Source organism: Salvia splendens, chromosome 18 (genome assembly GCF_004379255.2).
Source record: "Salvia splendens isolate huo1 chromosome 18, SspV2, whole genome shotgun sequence".
In the NCBI taxonomy this organism is placed as follows: Eukaryota; Viridiplantae; Streptophyta; class Magnoliopsida; order Lamiales; family Lamiaceae; genus Salvia; species Salvia splendens.
In genome coordinates this window covers 9,170,525-9,184,627 of record NC_056049.1, presented here as the reverse complement: position 1 = coordinate 9,184,627, position 14,103 = coordinate 9,170,525, and the positions used below count along the sequence as shown (strand labels likewise).

At 38.1% G+C, this 14,103-nt stretch overlaps 3 protein-coding genes across 3 annotated transcripts; 2 read left to right on the top strand and 1 right to left on the bottom strand.

The window, feature by feature from the left end:
• The first annotated feature begins 1,934 nt into the window (after positions 1-1,934).
• On the top strand, positions 1,935-4,546 carry LOC121776571 (glucan endo-1,3-beta-glucosidase 8-like). The gene is made up of 2 exons (XM_042173764.1): positions 1,935-2,422; positions 3,297-4,546. Exons 1-2 carry the CDS (start codon positions 2,025-2,027, stop codon positions 4,402-4,404), a joined length of 1,506 nt encoding a protein of 501 aa, XP_042029698.1. The 5' UTR covers positions 1,935-2,024; the 3' UTR covers positions 4,405-4,546.
• A 1,753-nt stretch (positions 4,547-6,299) lies between these two features.
• Positions 6,300-8,259, bottom strand: LOC121775738. The gene is made up of 2 exons (XM_042172772.1): positions 7,830-8,259; positions 6,300-7,663 (listed from the first exon to the last, which is right to left on the bottom strand). Exons 1-2 carry the CDS (start codon positions 8,118-8,120, stop codon positions 6,377-6,379), a joined length of 1,578 nt encoding a protein of 525 aa, XP_042028706.1. The 5' UTR covers positions 8,121-8,259; the 3' UTR covers positions 6,300-6,376.
• A 2,195-nt stretch (positions 8,260-10,454) lies between these two features.
• LOC121777937 (small GTPase LIP1-like) lies at positions 10,455-13,548 on the top strand. The gene is made up of 7 exons (XM_042175272.1): positions 10,455-11,126; positions 11,895-11,962; positions 12,044-12,185; positions 12,274-12,578; positions 12,650-12,703; positions 12,789-12,916; positions 13,048-13,548. The coding sequence occupies exons 1-7, from the start codon at positions 11,030-11,032 to the stop codon at positions 13,238-13,240; spliced, it is 987 nt and encodes a 328-aa protein (XP_042031206.1). The 5' UTR covers positions 10,455-11,029; the 3' UTR covers positions 13,241-13,548.
• Positions 13,549-14,103: the final 555 nt, after the last annotated feature.

Genomic DNA, 14,103 nt, shown 5'->3' with positions numbered 1-14,103 from the left:
GAGAAGATGTGTGCACACCCACCTTTCTCATGCACTCGGTATGGTGTGTCAAATATGCAAAACCTTCATGATAATGGGAAGCACGAGTTCATGTACTACAACGTATACGTCCTCATGAAGGATCGCCCGAAGTTCATGCCGGGTACGAGTGTGGAGGCCCGAAGATTTGCAAGGTCAACACCGATGGTAACTACACCAGCAACGGAGGGGTGCCTTCGACATAAATTTCCTATAGAGGAGAGTTTTGACACACAAGGGCAAACATGAAGTCGTCCTATTGGCCAAAAGGCTGCGAAGAAAAGGGCAAGGGGAAGGCGAGTGGTGCGATAGAGCCGGTTGCAGCAGGGACCGTTGATACCAACATCAAGGCGATCACTAAGGCATCGATTTTGAAGACGTTGAAGTTCATAATGAAGTTGTGGAGGAGGACGATGATGAGGAAGAGCGCACAATGCACTATGACCTGATCCAAAGGGTTCAGACCAAATTGGAACTTTAACGTGTGTTTTTCTATGCTCTTACTTGTAGTTTTGTTTCTATTACTCTGTGTTGTTTTGCAATTTTATTTTTGGTAACTATAAAACATGAAAAAATGGTATCAAATTGTGAAATAAGTTGAGACTGGTTTTGGGGATGAAATTAAAAATGCTGGCGTGACAGTGGGGAAATGAGCTGGGCCTGATTTTAGGGACGATATTTAATGAATTCCCTTACTAATTAAATTGAGCTCAATTTAACTCAAACATAACAAAATATTATTATCAGTCATTATACAATAAAATAATATTGATTGCATGTTCAAGACAAGAGTTGTCTATATCAAAAAATTTATTTATTATTTGTAGAATAAGTTCAAATGAAATGGATTTGTGAATAATAAAATATTTTTCTGAACACATCTGGTGTAGCGCTATCAGTCAATGAATTAGATCCACGCTATTACATAACTTTTCCTCTTCAAGTTACGGTCTTGATAAGATAGGTGCAAGTTTATTTTGTGGATTTCTCATATTGCCTTGTGATAATTTGTTTTTTACTGATAGAGTAATGCCACGTCAAACAACTTGAGGATATTTATTTATACTGATTGTTTTTTCAGGGTGATACTGATAATGAGTGGGTCAAGTGGTTGCCCTTGATGAGGGTTAAAGGAAAAGAATATAATGCATCGTCCAAATTAAGGGAATACTTAGTGCACTGTAAAACATGTATTATTTCTATTTTTATTATTTCTATTTTAAGATATTAGACTTAATTATTTCTATTTTAAGATATTAGACTTAATTAAGTGTTGTATTATTTCTATCTGCATTTGTAAAACTTGTACCTCTGTCCCATGCTACTCCCAAATTGAGTATAAATTATGGTAGTATTTAATTAAGATAATAGAATTAATTAAGTGATTTGTTATTAAGTATTTACTTATTATACTTAAAATTCTAATTTATATTAATTACTCATGCTTAAAATTAAGCTATTAAAATAAAAGGTGCGAGTAGCATGAAAAAGAGGGAGTACAATATTCTAGAAAATAAAATGTGTGTTTTACTCTTCTTCATTTCCTTTTATTTTTCTCAATTAGTGGGAATAGTTGCAGTTTTTTGCTGTTTTGAAATCTCACCTAGAAGAAGTGTAAATGTGTTTCAAACATTCTATTTATGAAATTCTATTTCTTCAACAATCAACCCCGAAGGAAACGGAAACAATGAGTTGATCTAATTTCAACACACGTAATATACAAACGGAAATTAGATCTAATTTCAATTTTTATTAACATTATATTATCTTGACATAGGGTTGATCTATTCAAGTTTGTTGTAACCACAAGTGATCGAAGTATAAGCTATTTTCTCTCAACTTCCTTCTCCAAATTCAAGGACTCACACTCATTTCGTCACTCGCGTCCTCGCTATTAATCTCAACAAAATTATCGAGTTTGATGGATTGATAAAAAAGAAAGAATCTTGTGCGCTTCTTAAGTGACTCTATTGTCTCGATCGATCGAGGTCTCGTGCTCTACTCGCATGCCCCAACTCCCAACCAACACGCAAATTCTTGCTATAGTAAATATCTATAATCATATGGTACGTGCAATGGCGAAACCAACGTGGGCAGTGGTCGTGATCGTGGTGGCACAGCTCGCTTGTGTGGAGGGCCTTGGTGTTAATTGGGGAAATCAGGCCTCCCAAAACCTGCATCCTAGAAACATTGTCCAAATGTTGAAAGATAACAACATTACTAAGATAAAATTGTTTGATGCTGATACATGGGTTGTCAAACATTTCGCCGCGACAGGAATTGAAGTCATGCTTGGTATTCCCAACATACATTTAGAGTCTTTGGCCGATCGATATAGTCATGCTAAGGCATGGGTCAAGGCCAACCTCACTAGGCATATCCACCAAGGTGGTGTCGATATCAGGTAAATCTCAAAATATTACATTTTCTATTCATGCATTATTACAAATATGTTTTTTTAATATTTAATCATTTACTTCGTCCGTGAAATGTTGTCCAGTTTTACCATTTTGGTCCGTCAGTAAAAAGTTATCCACTTTGCTTTTATTCTATTTTTGGTAAATGGTCCCCACTTTCCACTAACTTTTTACACTCACATCCTACTATAAAACCAATATATAAATGTGAGACCCTTATTCCAGTAACTTTTTCAACTCACTTTTCTTCAAATTTTTTAAAACGTGCCGAGTCAAACTTGGACAATATTTCATGGACGGAGGGAGTATTTGGAAAGAAGTTACAAAGCCATCAAATGCACATTATGTTTACTAGCAAAAACTCCCTCTGTTCCGCAATAGAAGAGTTATATATTTTCGGTATAGAGATTAAGAAAGAGAAGTATAATGTAATGAATAAATACACCCTCCGTCTGGCAATTTCTTTTCGAAACGAGTTTTGAAAAGTTGGTTGAAAAAAAGTAAGTGAAATAAAGGTCTCACTTGTATATATTAGTTTTAAATGAAATGTGAAGCCTTATTACCATTTATAGTAAATATGAACCAGGACTCCTATTCACCAATGGAGTGAGTAGATACTAAAATAGGAGAGGTGCAAAAGTAGAGAGAATAAAATAAAAATGAAAAATGTATTTTTTTGTTAAAATAAAAAAAATGACTCAATTAACATGGAATGTCCTAAAATGAAAAAAAAATGAATCAACTACCATAGAATGAGGGGAATACTTTAGAGTATTCACAACTCCATTCCTTAAACCATTCATTTACTGAACTATTCATAGGCCTCACACCACTTATTACCTCGTTCATTAATGTATGCAGGTACGTGGTAGTTGGTAACGAGCCATTCTTGTCGGCCTACAACGGGTCAAACCTGCAGACGACTTTTCCCGCGCTATGGAACATCCAGAAGGCGATAAACGAAGTCGGCCTCGGCGACAGAATCAAGGCGACGATCCCGCAAAACGCGGACGTCTACGACTCCGGCACCAAAGGCCCGTCGGCCGGTGACTTCCGCGCCGACATCCGAGCAACGATGAAGCAGATCGTACAGTTCCTACGAGACAACAACGCGCCCTTCGTCGTCAACATCTACCCCTTCCTCAGCCTATCCCTCAACCCGGACTTCCCCATCGAATTCGCCTTCTTCAGCGGCGGTGCGCAGCCGGTCCAGGACGGGTCCATCACGTACACCAACGTGCTGGACGCGAACCTCGACACACTCGTGTCGGCGCTGAAGAAGGCCGGCTGCGGAACCGTCCCGATCATCGTCGGCGAGATCGGGTGGCCCACAGACGGCGACAAATACGCCTCGGTCGAGCTGGCGAAGAAATTCTACGACGGATTTTTCAACAAAATAGCAATGACTAAAGGAACACCTCTTTATAAAAACTCAATTGAATACTACCTTTTCGGATTGACAGATGAGAACCTGAAGAGCATCGCGCCCGGCGATTTCGAGCGCCATTGGGGCATTTTCACGTACGACGGGCAGCCTAAGTTCGCGGTGGACTTCTTAGGAAGGAACACGAACAAGATGCCCGTCGCGGCGAAGGACGTAAAGTACTTGGAGAAGAAATGGTGCGTCTACGTCAGCACCGGCGAGACGGCGGACGTGCTCGCGGCGAACATGGACTACGCGTGCACGAATGGCGACTGCACGGCGCTGAAATATGGAAGCCCGTGTAGTAAATTGAGTAATTCGTCGAAGGTTTCGTACGCGTTTAACATGTTTTTTCAGATGATGTATCAAGATGTGGAGGCGTGTGATTTCGGGGGGCTTGCGAAGATCGTGACGAAGAATGCCACGGTGGGGAATTGTCTGTTCCCGATCGCGTTGGACACCGATTGGGCGTGGAGCGTCGCGGCGGATGTGAGGTCTGTTTTTGTGGTGGGGTTGTTGGTGGTGTTGTTGTTGCTGGAGTTTTAAAAACTAAGCTTCTCTATATCTTGCGTAGTGTTGTTAGAGGATTATGAGAATAACGTCAGACGATTTTATCGATATACATATATATTACTTCATTCATACAATGATTGTATACAGTGATTCGTGCTCCATTTTTTGGACATTCATCTTAATTGACTCATTTGTTTATTTAGTTAAATATAATATAATTATTCTCTCTTACTATATCATCTATTCACTTCATTATTTTTTTCTCTCGTTTTGAAAATGTATGTAACAACAAATAGTTAAAGTGAAGAAATAATAAAGTAAATAAAAGACTAATGTAAATAAGAGTCTTCTCTCGGATAATGTGTCGTGTCTTATTTAAGATGCCGAACATAATTTATGATATGTGTTTTAAACTGTTCGGACTCTGTATAGAATTTATAGCTCTAAGGGGGTGTATTTTCTTATAAATGACTCAACTTTCTAATTGTGGTTTTGCATACCAATTTTAAAATCTATTCAAAATTACTAAACTAAAGATGTGACAAGAGTTTTGCAAGCAATCAAGATTCGCACCAAACAATTTCTTTTAAAATTTTTTAAAAAAATCTATTTTCTTACATTTTATTAATTAACTTTTTAAAATTTTACTTATTCTTGATTATGTTAAATGTGTAAATAAATCATGTATTAATAATAAATTTACTTTTAAAATTTTGTTTTTTTAACTAGTACTGTTTTATTTCTTGATTTATTTGTTATCTACATTGAATTCCGTCTTGTAAGTTCTATAACTAAAATTGTGCAGTTATTTTACGGAGTAGCATTTATGACGAAAGTGCCGCCACCGTTTATCAACATTGTTGACTCTTTCGATGTTGACCCTGCATTTAACGACAATCACAACTCCTTCTAACGACAATCACAATATATATATCTTTAGTTTCTATCACTCATCTATCTTCCTAATGTCGCAGCTACTTCTAACGACACTTATATCAGAAAGTACCCTACAACTGATAGCAGCAGATTGGACCCTCAACGTCAAAATCGAGGCTCCTCGACCGGTGACATTCATCTATGCCGACTGTGCGACAATGTTTGATACAACACCACGGTTACAGTGTTGCTTCCTTGGTTGATCCACTCAGCATGTTTTTTCTTAGTTTCACGAAAAATTTTAAGAATTCAAAACACCAAATATCTGATAAAATATTAAAATAGAAATTCTGCCCCATTTACATACCTCTTTATTCTTACACTACCATCCACTACGCTGTCCCCCCACTGTACCTTAAACTACTATTTGAGGGCCACACTGTATTTTATTCCTCCATCCCTTAACTAAGGGACGGAACCTGCAACGCTCCGTCCCTTAACCTGTCTCTTATTCCGTCCCTTAAATTACTATTCATTTAATTTCATTTTTTATTTTTTTCCAACACAATTCAATTAAAACAAACACACTTAATTAAAATTAAAATAACATTACAACATAAAATAAAAATACAACTTAAAATTAAAAAAAAAACATAATTAAAATCTTAAAAAAAATAAAAATGACATAATTTAAAATATAATTTTATATGGACATCCTTGAATGTTTTATATTTCACTTTTGATGTGTGACAAAATCATTCTTGGATGTCTCTATAAAAGAGAAACAACCAAGAATAATTTTGTCCCACATCGAACGTGAAACATAAAACATTCAACGTTGTCTCTATAAAAGAGAAGCAACCAAGAATGACTTTGTCCCACCTCGAAAGTGGAACATAAAACATTCAAGGTTGTCTCTATAAAAGAGAAGCAACCAAGAATGAGTTTGGGACGGGCGAGGGACGGGACGGCGTGTCGCAACGCGTCGCGCGAGTGTTCCGTCCCTCCACCATATTCCAAATGTGGAAACTCTATAAATCATTTTCACAATATTTCACAAACATTCAACCTCTTTCATGTCTCAATTAAGACATCCTCGTCAAACACTAGCAGAACTATCTTCCAAAGATTAAACTCTCAACTTAGAATGCAATCTAGAATCTTCTGGCAAATCCAAAGGTGGATTCTCACAAGAACAATTATCAACATCAAAAACCTCCCATTCCTTGATGCTGCATTTCTCCAATGCAGATCCCACCTTCCCTAGCTGGCTCTCGTCCGGGTAGGCCCCGGTCGGGCTCACTAGCACCGCCCCCGTGTACGACTGCCCCGCAACTCTAGCCGCTCCGTGATAGTGAAACAAGCCCCACCCTAGATCATCAGCCACATCCACAATCGTCCACGTCTCATTCGACACCACGCCATTGTCCAGCACGCTGAAGTAGAACGTCCCTGGCCTTGTCCCCCTCTTCACCCGGTACCTCCTCCTCCTCCACACGAGATCCCCGTCCAGCGTCCTCACCTGAAAAACCGGCTCGTACCAAAGCGACCCTTTCGCCCTCCCTCTGTAGAAGAGCTGGTACTGGCACGGGAACTGGTCGTACGCCGGATTCTGCCCAGCAACGACGCGCCAGCTCCACTCCAAACGCCCCAGCCAGCCGACAAACAGATCCTCAGCAGTCTCATGGTCCAGCTCCACTCCCCGGAAACGCTCCATCGGGGCAACAAAGGGCTTATCCGGGATCTTCGCATCCAGCTCGAGGCAGTTGTGCTTCTGCAATACACATAGAGAGAACTCCTCCAGCTCTCGGCTCTCATACGACGCGATGCACTTATAGTTGCAGACCTGATCGACCGGGCTGCAATTGTTCAAGCATTGCAGAGCCTTCCTGCAATTGTTATCCAACAAACAGTTCAAGATTTGTGGGCCGCAGTTCTTCACCATACAGCTCAACGTCGAGAATCCCTTCGCCCGTAGGTTCTTCAGTATAGGAACCGGCTTGACGTAGGCGTTCACGACGACCAGCAAACAGAACCTTATATCATCCGAGTTGCGCCTGCTCCACGCCTCGTTTACCGACTTCGCCACTTCCTCTGATTCCTTCACCTTCTCCGGTCGAGGCAACGGGATAACATCACCAGAGATACTCCCCACAGCCTTCGTTTGCACGAGCGATCCGCCTAATTTGTTCGGTAGAGACGGAGAGGAGTCGAAACATATGATGTTCGCAACGTCTTGGCTACTGGACTGGATTAATTTAATGGATTCTTGATCAGAAACAGCAACAACCAGCAAAATATCTGCCTGCCTCAAATCATGGTGAAACTGGTGTGTGATTGCATTCTCACCTCGACAAGCATTGTCAGTGTACACCTCCATTTCATAGCCTTCGTCAACCCATTTCAATCTCTTGGCCTAATCAGATTAAAAGGGGATAAAGTTAGGTCAGAAAAGGGCATATTCCTAGCAATTGAAGGCAAACATAAATCAACATAAAATGTAAATCTGCAACAATTACTAATTAAATGGCAATAAATGATCAAATTTCAATTATTTGTGGAGCTGAATTAGGTTTACTTACAGTGTGGAGCATGACGTCATACCAAGGCGCGGATTTGAGAGGGCTGACGCTGCCTTCTCCTACTACAGCCACGATTCTGACCGGAATTTCACTCTCCGGTGGCGCCGCGGCAGCTGCGGCGTCATTGTTTGTGACGGCGCTGCTGCAGCAATGCGATGGGCGGCGGCGATTTGGGGAATAGGTCACTGACCGGGAGAATTGACGGGCGGTGCGACTCGAGAAACAGCGGCGGCTGGGTGGAAAGCGGCGGAGGAAGGAGGGCGGCGCCGCGCAGTTGCTAAGAGTAGTCATTACAGAGGTGGAAATGAATCGAATTTCTCTCAATATGGGTAATTGGTTTGGTTATTTGAATCAGTAGTTACGGGAAATATAGCTTCAAGAATCATCTCAGCTAGATTTTTCTTGAAGAGAATCGTGGCATCATTTTGAATCGATTATATTTCACCGTTTAATAGACAATCGCATAAAAATATGTCATGATTGTAATTAAAAATAGACATACTGATATGTCACGATTGTAATTAAAAAAATAAAGTGAGATAAAAAATAATAATTTAAATATTAAAAGTTGAGATAAAAAAATAATTTCAATATTAAAAATTGAAAAAAATAGAGATGATACTATTTTATTTTTAATAGCATAATCCAAAATAATCAAGAGAGAAAAGTATTTTATTTATAATAGGATAAAAGAGTATGTAATAAGTTAGTACTATAAATAAGTAACCAAAAGGATAAAAATTGATAGAACGCTACCACTTTGAATGCACAGCACAATTGCCGTGGTTGGAGCACAACAGACGATACATGCCCATAAAGTAAGATATTAAAAAAATAAAAATAATTGAAATAATATAAATAATAATAAAGTAAAATTGCCGTGGTTGGAGCACAACAGACGATACATGCCCATAAAGTAAGATATTAAAAAAATAAAAATAATTGAAATAATATAAATAATAATAAAGTAAAATTGCCGTGGTTGGAGCACAACAGACGATACATGCCCATAAAGTAAGATATAAAAAAAATAAAAATAATTGAAATAATATAAATAATAATAAAGTAAAAGAGAATAAAAAAAATTCTTTAAATAAATATGAACTATTTTTATGAAATTAAGTCTATTTTATGGAATGAATGAAGTATTAAATAAAGAGAGAACTGCAATTTTAATCTCTGGACATTGCAATGATAGCACTCATGGTCCCTATGGGATGTGTTAGAGTGACACCACTGTTAAGTGACAATTTGACAACAACGTAACATGTAATCTGCGATACATAAGCAAACAACTCGACATATGGTTTCAAGCAATCTGTGATACGAAATTACAGCAATATGGTGACACCATACTTAAAATGACAATTTAAGCAAGCAATCTATGATATATAGACAAACAACTCGACGTATGGTTCCAAGCAATATGCAATACAAAATTAGAGATAATCAAGTAATCTACTATACATAAGCAATCATGCCTGCCATGTGACAAGCCAAAATTGAATATGCTCCTAAATATAAGGGTTTGGTGGTATGTTACCATTTTAAATATGGTTGTTATTTTAATACCATCCTGGTCCATATTCTTTAAATCTATTATCTAACGTTACTGGACATTGATATAATATTATTAGAATGGTTTTTGTATTTTTAAAACCTTTCGACTTATACCAAACAAAGAATATGGTCATCTATTTGCGATCAAAGAAATTACTAATAAATAGGGATAATTGCTCAAATTGCTTAATTTTGACAAGTTCTATACCTTTAAAATTTTTAAGTGTTTCATCCTGTCCACTAAAAGTAGTTTTATTACTGGATGCTATGAGTTTTAATGCGAAATTAGTAAAATATGAGAAATAAAGAAATAATGTGAGTAAAATAGGAGGGATGAATATGGTAAAAGAGAGAAAAATAAAAACTTGAGTAATAAGCAAAGAGTAATTTTTTGATTTCTAGTATGAGGCTCATTTTAATAGACAAATAAAAATAAAAATAAAATATGGGACTGTTTTATAAAATAATGATTTTTCTTAATTGCTCCATCAAGCCGATTTCTAAATTGAGGCGGGAAAATCAGCAACTAGACAACCGCTAGTAGTTTTATAAGAAATTAATGGATATATAACTATGAAAAATCGTTCCATAAAAATAGATATTTTTCTAATTTTGGTCTCGACTTATAAAAATAGGCCACTTCTATTATTAGTAATTTTTTTTCTCAAATGAAGTGGAGCTCATTCACTAATAATAATATTATTATCATATTTTCTTTTTATTTATATTTTATTTTACCAATTATGCATTGAATACATGTGTCATCTAAAAATTAGTTATATGGAACGGAGGGAGATAAATCCAAACTCGAAACCTTTGGCCTCATAGTATTTTGTACATATTGAACATTGTCCCCACTTTTCTTCATCTTATTATCGAAAATTTGAAAAAATGTTCAGTTTCTGATTTTCCCATTTTGATGATTTCATTTGATTTTTATCCCTTTTAAACTATAATATGAGGAGGAAATGTAAAAAATTCATGAACACCGAGGATTAAAATGCAATTTAACCAAACATTCAAACGCCGCTAAAAGTCGCATTTACATGCCATTGTAGTCGTTGTGTCAATAATCCCAGATCTAACCGTTCAAACTGTCAATCCGATCCCATTTGCTTCCATCTCTGTCGGCAGCTGACGCAAATCCCATCTTAGATCGCTGCTATTTAATCTCTCTGATTCACGCGCAATCGTAGAAATCTCACTCCCCGCTAGATTTTCGAAGAAAATCGAAGTCTATACGGTTTCTTGCATATCTTAGCTGCGTCTGTGTCTAGAAGAAGAAACAATACAAGTTTGTTTCAGCTGAACCTTTTTTATTTCCACCGTTATTGAGCTGGAAAAAAAAGCTGATTCTTTTTCATTTGGTGAAATTTTTTGTGGCATTATGTTCTGATTGGAGGTGATTGTTGTGAAGATATTGAAAGATCTGTCCTCGTTTACATCTTATTGGGATCTTCCAATGTTGAATTTGTTGCCAATGTGGAATGGGCTTAGGGGTGGAATCTGAAGGTCCCAAATCCATAAATAAAAATGCTTTCTTTGTTGAAGATTTAGCTTGTTTCTTGATGTGAAAGTAGTGGTAAGGTGAGTGGCAATTATTGGATATTCCCATTTGCTTCTTGGAGAGAGAGAGAGATATGTTTTGGAGGGAAAGGGAGAGAGAAAGAGATATCAAAGAGCAAGATGGAGGGCATCCTGTTGGGCAGGTCAGGGTGCTTATTGTTGGGGATTCAGGTAACCTTCACATTGTTTCAGTGCACCCTGGTTTTAGTTCTTTGTTTGTGATGTATGATGTTGCTGTTGATCTTTGTGTTTTGCTCCCTCTTGAGTTGTTTAAGTTAATTGAGCTTTATAGTAGTAATGTGTTGTTGAATATTGTGGATGTTGAAAGAGAGTGAGATTCGATGTTGCTAGTTGCTGTGGAAACATATGCATGATGTTGTTAGTGTGTTCATGTATGATTTATGGTGAGCTTCATTGCAAAATCTCGAGAACTTTGTGCATTTGGATGCTTATTTTCTTTGTTTCGTTTGAATTCGCGCCCTTGTGATTTGGCTATATTGTTTTGGGTGGAAATGTAAGTGGTGTGAGAGGTGGGAATGAGTTATTTCTGTTAGTAAAAACAAATCATATATGCATATGTATCTCTTAAGAATGCACAGCATCACCGTGCCTTAATTAGGATTAGGTATAAAACTTTAACCCTTTAACCTAAATCCGCAAATGATGGTTATTTTGAAGTGCTATACTATACTACAAGATATGTTGCGATCGCATAGGAGTCCTAAAGATTGCTTACCAAGATTTGCTATCAATGAACTCATAACTTTGATGCCCGTGTATGTTTGTTGCCTGATGCCATGGTGGCTGTATGGTTTAACATAGTAAGGATTAAAGTTATTGGAATTTAAATTGCAGCTGAAAATAATTTAAGATCTGTCTTGTGCTACTTAGCTGATAATAACATTGTTAGAGATCTGATTAATCTCCATGTTAACTCAGGTGTGGGTAAGACTTCTCTTGTTCATCTGATAATGAAAGGCCATTCTGTTTCTAGCGTAAGTGTAAAGGTAAGCCTTTTGTCAGTCATCCTTGAATCCATCAGAAACTAGACTTTACGTATCGAGTTCATTAACTTTTCTTCTTTGCAGCATACGACATATGGAAATTCTGGTAGCTCCTCTAATAGTTTGAAAGGTGAAGCTGAGAGAGACTTTTTTGTTGAAATCTGGGACATATCAGGGCACGAACGTTATAAAGATTGCCGGTCTCTGTTCTACTCTCAAATCAATGGTTAGCAAAAAAGTGCTCTTTTATTTTGAGGGATTTTCATTTCTTGAAATTCAAGGTCTTCATTTTTGGTGGGAAATCGATTTTTTAGGTGTTGTGTTTGTTCATGACCGTTCTCAAAGAAGGACAAAGTCGAGCTTACAAAAATGGGCAGTTGAGATCGCAGAAAAAGGGACATTTTCAGCTCCTTTGGCATCCGGAGGTCCTGGTGGGCTCCCGGTTCCGTACATTGTCATTGGTAACAAAGCTGATATTGCTCCAAAAGAAGGCACTCGAGTCAGTAGTGGTCATCTCGTTGATGTAGCCCGTGAGTGGGCTGAAAAACAGGGATTACTCCCACAAAGTGAAGAGCTTCCATTAGTCGAGAGCTTCCCTAGCGGTGGAGGCCTTATAGCCGTAAGTTTAGTCCAATAATACAGTTCATAACTACTCAGTGACAATCATATTGATTTCCATCACAAATATAGGCAGCTAAAGAAGCCAGATATGACAAGGAAGCTGTGATGAAGTTTTTCAAAATGGTCAGTGTTTTGATTCCTATATGGCTATATCATACACTCGTTTCTGTCGGTACGATCTCATAAATTAGGTGTGCTACGTTTCCAGTTGATCAGGAGAAGGTACTTCTCCGATGAATTACCCGGTGCAGCCCCGTGGTCCTCCCCTGTTGGTCGGTCAATCTCACAATCTAGCGAAATCTCAAGTGACGAAGACCATCTATACAAGAGCTCGAGGTATGGTACAAATTCGAACATGCACAATAACTGGACTTAAGCATTTGATGTGCCTTAGTTTAAGCCAATGTAGCCTTGTCTGGTCGAGTTTGACACGAGCTTTTTTTGCTGTGCGTGTCCTTGGTTTTCAGCCTGATTGGAGACTCGTACAAGTACAACGTGCTTCCCCCCCTTCCTGCTCAACGCAACCTGACACCACCTCCCACGCTCTACCCTCAGCAGCCCATTTCGACTCCTGACAATTACAGCATCCCCAGATTCGCCCTCACGAGCTCCCACGAGATTACCAGCACGAGATCAAAGCGTATGGACATCAATGTCTGACGTCGTCCACCTCACCACGTACATCTTCAACTGCGATGGATAAAATCATAAAATATATAGTGTGTTTTTATTCCATCAAAATGTGAAATGAAAACTGATTGTATACAAGCCATTTTTTGTCATTCTTGTGCTTCCTTGATTCTTTTTCAGCCATCATGCAAAGGAGAATGTGTGTAATAGAAATTATTGGTGAACTTCAGCTTGACATTTTTTTATTTTTAGAAAGTGCACTTGAAATTTTCATAATAACATTATTTTTGCCATTTCAAAACAATATCAATTTTTATTAAGTCATGTTTGTTTCGTTATACTTCAGTTTGACATTTTGGATGTTTGGTAGATAAAATAGGTCCATGTTAGGCAATCAAAGGCCATCTCGACCTGCTGAGGCCATCAAAGTTAGTTTAACATACTAATGTACGGGTACGAAGTGAAATAATGAAATAAGATATGAAATGATTATGCTCTTGAAGTAGCTAGAAAGAGCGTGTGCAATTGATGTTTCTCAATTCAGTAGGTCCAGAGGATTCACTAGGTCACAGGGTCTAGGAGATCATGAATCTATCAAAAATGGTCGTTGGATACGCTTTTTCCGCTTCAAAACCTCAACCCACTATACTATTGTCTAGTATAGGGAAGTAAAGGATCGATCCCACGAGGACAGATGTGCTACGAAACTGCATTTAAAATGTTTTGGGAGGGGTTTGACTGCTACCACGCAACAAGTTGGTTGAGAATTTAAACTACTAGACTTGGGAAATGAAAGTTAGACTATTCTATCTACTGGGTCCAGGAAACGGGCATGTACGGCACATGCATGACTCCGAACATAAAAATTAACTTGGGGAATAAAATCCTCAGAC